General features: G+C 41.2%; 1 protein-coding gene across 2 annotated transcripts in view; it reads left to right on the forward strand.

Moving 5' to 3' along the window:
- The window catches only part of STX11 (syntaxin 11), a 49,044-nt gene extending 44,378 nt beyond the window's left edge, over window positions 1–4,666 (forward strand). For both annotated transcript variants that reach the window (XM_030196566.1, XM_030196567.1), the window contains exon 3: window positions 3,703–4,666. In XM_030196566.1, coding sequence (XP_030052426.1) covers window positions 3,708–4,565 — 858 coding nt within the window. In that variant the 5' untranslated portion in view covers window positions 3,703–3,707 and the 3' untranslated portion in view covers window positions 4,566–4,666. The remainder of the gene's footprint in view (window positions 1–3,702) is intronic.
- The last annotated feature ends 5,905 nt before the right edge of the window (window positions 4,667–10,571 follow it).

Here is a 10,571-nt window from a genome sequence, read left to right on the forward strand (position 1 = left end):
GGCCCAGTATGGCTACTCTTATGTTCTAGTGAATAAAACTATATATGGCTGCTAAATTTTATTTGCACTAGGAAGAGTTTTAATAACGTGATAGCTTCCTAAAAGAAAAGTCCATAATATTAAGATGGATTTCGGGAAAATCCACTGTTTATTTGTAGAATAAACAGCATAAAATGTATTGTACTGTTTTGGGATCTTGCCAGGTACTTGTAACCTGGATTGGCCACTGTTTGAAACAGGATTCTGAGCTTGATGGACCTTCAGTTTGTCCCAGTATAGCAACACTTATCTAATTATGTACTTATGAAACCAGAGTTAACATAAGTACTCTGAACAAAATGAATTTATGAACAATTTAAAGTTTTGCAGCTCACATGTTTTGAGCTAGTGCTTATCCGTTTGCAGTCATTTCCTCTTCTATGCCAGATGTCCAGAGAGATAAGCAAACAAGTTTTCTGTGTGAAAAAAAAAAATCAAAAAAGTTATCAGTATTTTGTTACTGTTTGGTTGCTGAAGCATAATAACAAGGATTTTTCCCCCTGTGTTTGTAAAACATTTAGAACGGCATCTTAGAAAAAGCATGTTGTTTAATTGCATAGTGAATGTTATGATAATCGCTCATCTACTCTCCCTCTCTTTAGTATGGCTGCTGCAATTACTTCAAGTCTGTCAGATATGCTGATTTGCGATCTGAAGATGGGCATCCTTCTCCCGAGGTCGCCCAAATCCGCATAATCGAAAGCCGATTTTTTTGGGTTTTTTTTTTTTTTTGCATCCTCAACTGCTTTCCATCATGGGGACGACCAAAGTTCACGGGGGCGTGTCGGCAGTGTACCGAAGGCGGGACAGGGGCGTGGTTAAGAGATGGGCATCCTCGGCCGATAATGGAAAAAAGAAGGGCGTCCCTCACGAGCATTTGGTCAACTTTACTTGGTCCCTTTTTTTTTCATGACCAAGCCTCGAAATGGTGCCTGAACTGACCAGATGACCACCAGAGGGAATGGGGGATGACCTTCCCTTACTCCCCCAGTAGTCACCAACCTCCTTCCACCCAAAAAACAAAATTAAAAAACATATTTTCCAGCCTCAAATGTCATACCCAGCTCCATCACAGCAGTATGCAGGTCCCTGGAGCAGTTTTTAGTGGGTGCAGTGCACTTCAGGCAGGCGGACCCAGGCTCACCCCCCACATGTTACACTTGTGGTGGTAAATGTGAGCCCTCCAAAACCCACTGTACCCACATGTAGGTGCCCCCCTTCATCCCTAAGGACTATGTTAGTGGTGTACAGTTGTGGAGAGTGGGTTTTAGAGGGGGTTTGGGGGGCTCAGCACCCAAGGTAAGGGAGCTATGCATCTGGGAGCAATTTGTGAAGTCCACTGCCGTGCCCCCTAGGGTGCCTGGTTGGTGTCCTGGCATGTCAGGGGGACCAGTGCACTATGAATTCTGGCTCCTCCCACGACCAAAGGGCTTGGATGTGGTCGTTTTTGAGATGGGCGTCCTCGGTTTCCATTATGGCCGAAAACTGGCGACGACCATCTCTAAGGTCGACCTAAATGTTGAGATTTGGGCGTCCCCGACCGTATTATTGAAACGAAAGATGGACGTCCATCTTGTTTTGATAATACGGGTTTCCCCGCCCCTTCGCTGGAACATCCTTAGAGATGGACGCCCCTTAGAGATGGTTGTCCCCGTTCGATTATGCCCCTCTATGTGAATCAAAAAAAATCTGTTGTGAATCTTTAAAGTCTTCCCTGACATGGTCTCAAAATTTGATGTGCACTAGATGAAAAAAAAATTATAAGATGACTCAATTGCAAAAACCTGTATATAGATGCCATAATTGCATACATCTTCTGAAACAAATACCCATGATAAATTTCTCTTAGCCCATCAGACAGAGCCTGAAACTTTGGTGTTGATACACTACATTGGTGTGCTTACATTGGGCAGGGAGGGAGAGGGTAGGCAAAGGGTTAGGAAGTCATATTGGCAGTGGTGGGGAGGGGGACGAGTTCAGCATTAGCATCAGCAACATATGGGTGCTGCTCCCCCATGTCCACAACAGACTAGACCTATGATGAGGTGCTATGGAAAAGTTATTAATGCAGGACAGAAACACATGCAGACAGGGTGATTGCATAAACCTCTCTTTCTTCAGAAAGTAGACTAAAATTGTGTTGTATGCTCATAAATACATACATAAGTATTGCCATACTGGGACAGACCGAAGGTCCATCAAGCCCAGTATTCTGTTTCCAACAGTGGCCAATCCAGGTCATGTGTACCTGGTAAAATCCCAAAACAGTACAATACATTTTCTGCTGCTTATCCCAGAAATAAGCAGTGGATTTCCCCAAGTCCATTTTAATAATGGCTTATGGACTTTTCTTTTAGGAAGCTATCCAACCCTTTTTTAAACCCCGCTAAGCTAACTGCTTTTACCACATTCTCTGGCAACGAATTCCAGAGAATGTGGTAAAAGCAGTTAGCTTAGCTTTGTAACAAGTAGGAGCATGAGACTAAATTCTATAAATGGTGCCTAAAAATCAACGCCAAAAAAATAACGCTTAGTGCTATTCTATAAATGGCACTTAACGTTAGGCACCATTTATAGAATAGCGCTTGGCACCGGGAACCGCAACTACATTTAGGTGCAACCATTTACACCAACGAAAACTTGGTGTAAATCTCTGTGCCTAAATTAGGTGTGGATCCCCTTTATTCTATAACAACGCACCTGATTCGCCCATGACCCTCCCTTGGCTGTGCCCCCTTTTTGGACCCATGACTAAATTTACACATGGAATTTTTAATTAAATCCAGTTAGCACCAATGATTGTTAAAATCTCAATTATCGGCACTAATTGGCTTGTTCAATTAAATTGCATGCACAATTTTTTGCGACTTTGATAGAATTTGGGGGACAATGTATAAAAACTGTCTAATCAGACTTAAATGATGTGCTGAAGTGACACTTACTCGTACTTTATGCGATTCTCATACTTTGTATACTAGATAGTAGTAACTGAAAACGCCGAGCTCATGAAACGTAACAAAAAAAAAAATAATCAAATCTTAATTCACTTGCTGTAAACTGAAAAACAAGTGCTTGTTTCTAAGGCATCAAATACTGAAATTTATTATGTAATACGTCACACATGGGGGACCTATTTACTAAGCCATGTTACCTGTTAACGCAGCAGTTAGCATGCACTAATTTCTACATTAAGGGGGGAGGGATGTGCCTTACAGTTCATGCAGAGAAGAAGAGCCAAAGGTGTACTGGGACAAGGCCACAACTTACATGCAGAGCACCAAAATCGAGCCACCTGAACTGGTATAGCCAACTGTCTCATGTTATCTGCCCTTCAATGAACTTCGAGTAATTACCTGGAGGTGCAACAAACGTGCATAGTTATGAGGGCCTTCCTGTGATCTAATAGTCTTTTCTAAAATGACGGAGAAAATGCGTAATATATACTGGTCACGTGGTGGCCCATAGAAAAATTGGTTGAATTAGAAATTGGAAACTTGTGAGAACAGAACCAACCTCTTCAAGGACTAGAACCCTTGGATATCATCATAATGCTAGAGGGTAGAAGCTGAATGTTGAAATACTAAAAGAAAATCCACCTACGCCAATATCTTATTTCACCAATGTTTCATTGCTTATTTGTGTTTGTTTTTTTTCTGTATGCAGGGAAGATGAAGGACCGGCTAAATGAGCTGCAAGAGTATGCCAGGCTTCACAGCCAGCAGCATCCAGATGCAGCAGAGGATGCCCCTGACAAAGGTATTTCGTTTCAGAGAGACCACACCTTGGCAGTGATGTACAAAGAGATCCAGAGCATTCGGACAGAGAACCACCTGATGAAAGTGGATGTCAAACGCATGGGCAAGCAAACCACCCGCTTTCTGACCTCAATGCGCCGCCTCAGCAGTATCAAGCGGGATAGCAACAGCATTGCCAAAGACATCAAGGCCCGGGGGGAGGGCATTCATAAGAAACTCCAAAGCCTGAAGGCCATAAGTGAGGAAGCAGAAGCCACGTATGGCGAGAATTCTGCCACTGCCCGAATAGCCAAAGCCCAGTATCTTGCCCTTACACGTGCCTTCCAGGAGGCAATGAGTGAGTACAACGGAGCTGAAATGGCTCAGCGGGAGAACTGCAAGATTAGGATTCAGCGACAACTTGAGATTATGGGAAAAGATATCTCCGGTAACCAGATTGAGGATATGATTGAACAAGGCAAATGGGATGTTTTCTCCGAGAACCTTCTAGCCGACGTTAAGGGAGCTCGGGCTGCACTGAATGAGATAGAGATGCGTCACAAGGAGCTGTTGAAGTTGGAGTCGCGCATCAAAGATGTGCATGATCTTTTTCTGCAGATGGCTCTACTAGTCGAGGAGCAGGCAGAGACTCTGAATGTTATTGAAGTTAATGTGCTAAAAGTCCAGGACTATGTTGCAGAGTCTGTAGTTCACGTGAAGAAAGCAGTAGAGTACAAGAAAAAGCACCCTTGCCGAGCACTTTGCTGCTGCTGTAGTCCGTGCTGCAATTAATCAGGAACATTTATTGATACTGAAATGGTTTAGTTTGTAATGGAGTTAAATCTGCAAAATGTATTTTTATTTTAAAATAACTTGGAAGAGAACTTTTCATCATTTTGGGGCCCTTTTACTAAGGCGCACTGAAAAATGGCCTGCAGTAGTGTAGACGTGTGTTTTGGGTGCAAGCAGAATCATTTTTCAGCGCACCTGTAAAAAAAAAAAATGCCTTCTTTAAAAATGTTGCCGAAAATGGATGCGTGACAAAATGAAAATTGCTGTGCGTCCATTTTGGGTCTGAGACCTTACCGCCAGCCATTGACCTAGTGGTAACGGTCTACACGTGTAAAATGCCGATTACCGCCCACGTGCCAGAAAATAAAAATACGTTCCGGCGCGCGTAGAGGACGCATATCAAAAATGAAATTACTGCAAGAGCCACAGGGTAACCGGGCGGTAACTCAAAATTGACGTGCATAGGCACCTACGAGGCTTAGTAAAAGGGCCCTTCACTTTTTTGGACATAAGCTTGACTTGGAATCTGGTGGCTCAGCGTTTGTTTTAAATGTCAGCTGTAGCGTTTAAATTATTCATGGATATTTATCACCACTGTCCAAATAGTGAGCGAAGCTGAATATCTATGTACAGCAATGAGTGCTACCACTATACCTTATAGCTGACCAGACTAAGGGCTCTTTTTTTTTTTTTTTAAGCAAAGCGGCGCTACCGATTAGCATGTGCTGAATGCAAAGAAGCCTATGGGAACTGAATGGGCTTCTTCGCATTCGGCACACCGCTAATCAGTAGCAGCACTTTGTAAAAGGAACCTAGTCTAAATATCATCACTCATCCAGTTAACTGCCTGCTTCATCCTGTCTGTAAGAATATTCAGCAGCACTATCCATATAATGCCTTGAAATTTGATGACAAGCAAAACTTTCATAGCTATTCTGTTGTTGGAATGGGTGAGAAGCGTCCCTGTAGGGGAAGCAAGTGCCATAACATTGACAAACTGCCAAAGTCTTAATTCAGATTCATAGACTGAGATTTTAGCCAGGAGCTTGTGAATTTGAACTGCTCAAAGACAGAACACATATGGAAGAAAAGAAACGAACGTTACTCTTTAATTACTGAGGTATCATAAGCCAATGTTCCTCAATTTGTAACCATGAACAAATGCAATACAGTAATTTGGAATGGAGCTGTCACTTAAAATGTCATCTGCATTGGAACAGGCTGAATGAAACAAGCAGATTCTATAACTGAACCTCTAATGCATATAATGAGCTAGTTTGTCCACTACATATAGACTAGATTAACATTTTTAAGCCACAAGAATGTACACATTTCTGTATGAAATCAGTATCTTTGTTGCTCCCTTTTTCAAAAAAACAAAAAGTACATGATAGCTGTAATTTTAAGCTTCAGGGTGTCATTGGTAATTCCAGAAGCATTTAAGTTCATAAATGCTTATAAACAGAAAAGGAGAAGGTTCCAAAGAGCTGTTAATTTCTACCCAAGGGTCTGGTAAAATTTCTGTGTAGGTTAAATATAAGTCCATACAGAGGATTGTACCCATTCATGGCATTTTAGCTGAACAATTGATCTTACTTTTGAAATGCAGAAGAGAATTTGGACTTTTGTTGCATTTAAAAAAAAAAATTGAATATTCACTTTGTAAATAAAGCATGCATATATATATTTTTTTCATTAAATACATATATGTATATTTTAAATAGTGCTAGACCTTTTCAGCCTGCTATTTAAAAGCATTTATCTGGCTATCAGCACCCGCTACCGAGACCCCTGTTCAACGGCACTATCCAGACAAATGGTTCTCAACCAGTGTGTCCTCAAGAGGCGGGATGTGTGTAGACAGCAATCCTGTGTTTCCTTTACCAACCATCAGTGCCTGCAAGCTGGGAAGGCCAGCAATCTTGAGAGTCAGGTTCTTTAAATCCCCTGTAATTTGTCCCTATTTCTGCTTCCCCACTACCCTCAATACTAACTCCTGCCTCAAGCCCCAACTGAAAATGTTGCAGATCTGCTGGCTATAGAATCTGTTTGCTATATAGTTTCTGAGTAGCATATTTGCAGGTTTTTGTGTTGCATCACAGTATCTAGCAGTGGAGGGATTTTGTGTTGCTGTTGCTGAGGTGATTAGAATTTGAATATATATATTTGTTTTGATGTATAACAAATGAGAAATATGGGACTGATCTGTTGCATACAGCTTTTTGATATGGGATAGACAACGTCATACTAAACTTACCGTTAAACAATGAAATATTTAAGCATGATTTGTTCAGCTGTGAATTTTAATGCTTGGGGTGTCGGTCAGATATGTCACAACAGACGAAAGGTTGAGAACCACTGATCCAGACACTGCCGCTGAATGTCTTATAGATGGCTGCGGCTCTATCCAGATCATGCTGAGGCATTCTGAGGGCAGAGTCGGGCTGGAGACGCAATTTATTTGGGTAGCGGTACTGAAAATCACTGCTATCTGGATAACTATTCAGATAGCTTAAGATAGCACAAAAGATGCTATTCAGATCATGCCAGCACCTCGCTGATCTATCTGGCTATTCAGTGACAGCCACTATCTGGATACTGCCACTGAAATATCCAGGTTTTTTTTTTCTCCACGGTGGTTAGTGTTTTTGCACCAGCTTCCATGTCAACCTTTGATATAATATATCCATCTAACCTAGTACCTCTTGGAATAAAATGGGGTGTAAACTAAATTACTGCAATATAAGAACATATCCCATTGAAGACCTTCATGTTATTTCAGGCTGAGAGAGCAAATAGAAATAAGTCCTGCATACACTTACTGTCCGAGTTATGTTTCAAGCATGGTATCTGGTATATAGCTTTCTTTTGTCCTTTACTCACAATTAGATTAATGTTGTCTATGAGAACTTCCTCAAAATGAAACCCGCTTATGTGTCGTATCCTCATCTTCCTTGGTACTGTCAGATGTCTCAGTGAACACAGTGACACAGCTTGTGTAGTCTGTTCCTACTAATTTTTTTTTCTCATATAAAACTTTCCAATATTTATAAAGCCCAAATTTAGAGAAAAAAACCTGGTTCCTAAATTTCAAAGCCTACTGCTAACCTGGAGCCAAAACTAACTGCAGCCAGCCTAGGATTGCAGCTCTTTTTTTCCACCCTCTGCTGCCAGGAACACAGAAAATCGGGGATGGGAGACAGGTTGGAAACAAATTTTTATTTATGTATTCCTTAGGATTTATTAATTGTCTTCATGACGAGATTCACCTAAGATGGTGTACAGCTTGACGTAAACAACTTGCATTGTAGAAACAGCGTAGCAATAGTAAAATTGCCAAATGTCTGCGTAAAACAGTTAAATCGATGAGATAAACTTGGAGAGAGGCAATTTAAATTCTAGTAATGTTAATAATATGATACTGTGTCAGAAATATACATGCTGAAACAGCACAGTAGAACATCTATATAACAAATTTAAATGTTAGCAGAGAATGTGGTAAAGGCGGTTAGCTTAGCAGCGTTTAAAAAAGGTTTGGACGGCTTCCTAAAGGAAAAGTCCATAGACTGTTATTAAATGGACTTGGGGAAAATCCACTATTTCTGGGATAAACAGTATAAAATGTTTTGTATTTTTTGGGATCTTGCCAGGTATTTGTGATCTGGATTGGCCACTGTTGGAAACAGGATGCTGGGTTTGATGGACCTTTGGTCTTTCCCAGTATGGCAATACTTATGTACTTATACAAATTATACACTGTCCTGGTATAGTAGGGGCATATATGTGATACTCACGATGTAAGCACAACATGGTGAAACATCTCAGCAGGCATTAGATGAGACAGGTGCAGCTGAAACATATAGACAGGATGGGTACTAGATTGAGGTTAAATTCTAGGGAAAGGGAAATGGGACTTGATATACCGCCTTTCTGTGGTATTTTGCAACTACATTCAAAGTGGTTTACATATATACAGGTACTTATTTTGTACCTGGGGCAATGGAGAGTTAAGTGACTTGCCCACAGTCACAAGGAGCTGCAGTGGGAATCGAATCCAGTTCCCCAGGATCAACGTCCGCTGCACTAACCACTAGGGTACAGTTGAATACGGTATGTAGAGTTGGTTGCAGATAAAGGGTGTGCAGCTACACCTAATCCAGATGCAGTGTGAGTGGATTCATCAAATATAAAGAAAAGGAGTGGGTAGAGGGTTGGCTTCCAGAGGGCACTCCTAGAACAGGTAAAGGGTTTTCTATTTTGCTGTGCATCCCTTTGGAAATTGCTTCTAGTTTCTTTTGATGGCCATTAGTGATTTGTTTATTTATTTATTACCCAAGTCTCTCTTTTGGTTTAGCCGTCTCCTGGATGTAGTGCTCTAGTGCATAGTGGTTCAGGTGGCTTCCAGTAAGTTGCTTAGTTTCCACAGTACTCTTTAAAAACACATTAGTCTGTGTGTGGTTCTTTGCCTCCATAAGGCTGGTGTGATGCGTTGTAAGCTGTAGTCCTTCATAAATAGTACTGGAGAAGGGGAGTCCAGTTGTACTGCAGCGAACTGGCTGGGAGTTGCAGACAGAGAAGTGCCAAAGTATGGGAGTTGCTTCTTTAAAAAAAGAACTGAATTCCTATCATGGTGACATTATATATTTCTGTCATTATGATGAGCAGTGAATCAAATTTCTAAAATTAATGGGCATTCTTTATGAAATTATGCCCACTAAAATGAACTCTACACATCTGCATTGAGCCACCTTATTTAAATATTTCATGTTTATTTCACATACCACAAATCATTACAGAAATCGAAGTGGTTCACAGTTTACAATGGGGTCCTTTTTACCAAGCTGCAATAAAAGGGGGCCTCCGCTGGCATCAGCATGTGTTTTTGACGCGCGACAAGACCCCTTTTTTACCGCAACGGGTAAAAAGCTGTCTTTTTTTTTTTTTTTTTAAAGAAATGGCCTTGTGGCAAGTAAACCACTTGCCGTGTGGCCATTACTTACCGCCACCCATTGAGCTGGCGGTAAGGGCTCCCGCACTATCCTGTCAATAACCGGGTTGCGCACAGCACTGCCCGATTTACCACCGGGTAAATACTGGCGCTGCAAAAATAAACATTTTTTATAGCGCCGGAAGCACCACACGCTAGAGGTGGGAACTACTGCCGGGCTGCTGCAGTAGCCCGGCAGTAGTTCTGGATTAGTGAGCAGTAAGCCCACGGGCTTACCGCCGCTTCATAAAAGACTCCCAATGTTTGGGAGGATACATAAACAACTATAAAACAGGTACAGGAAGACCCAGAGCTAACAGCAAGGGAAGAGTGCAGACAAAACAAAATAAACTAATGTTACATTTCATATTACCTTAGCCAAAAGATTACAGTTGTGTCCTATCTGTTTAGAAAGTAAGGGTAATATTCACATTTGGCAAAAGTGTTTATAGGTCATCATCCTACCTGTAATGGTCTCAAGTATAAATCCACTTACGCTTCCACTTTTTCCTTTATTAGCACTCAACTATGGAATGCATTACCTAAATCTGTGGTTATCAATAGAAATCAAACAAAATAAAACATGGAAAAGAAAATAAGATGATACCTTTTTTATTGGACATAACTTAATACATTTCTTGATTAGCTTTCGAAGGTTGCCCTTCTTCGTCAGATCTGATAACCTTAAGAGTGGACTAATACGGCTACCACACTCCTCTACCTAAATCTGTGAAAACTATTCATGACCATCTGAACTTCAGAAAATCTCTTAAGACCAGCTTATTTGGAAAGGCTTACCCTAATGGACCCGTCTTAAATCCATAATTCCTGGACTACAACTAATTTATGGACCTGATGGACTCGATTACCCTTCCCCTCTTTTCCCCTCATCCCTTCTAATTACTGTCCTTCCTATTCACCTTACTATAGTTCATTTGTTTGTTTACCGGATTGGCGATTGCCTTTACGGACTGATGTTAGCCACATTGAGCCTGCCAACGGGTGGGAAAATGTGGGGT

Source organism: Microcaecilia unicolor, chromosome 3 (genome assembly GCF_901765095.1).
Source record: "Microcaecilia unicolor chromosome 3, aMicUni1.1, whole genome shotgun sequence".
In the NCBI taxonomy this organism is placed as follows: Eukaryota; Metazoa; Chordata; class Amphibia; order Gymnophiona; family Siphonopidae; genus Microcaecilia; species Microcaecilia unicolor.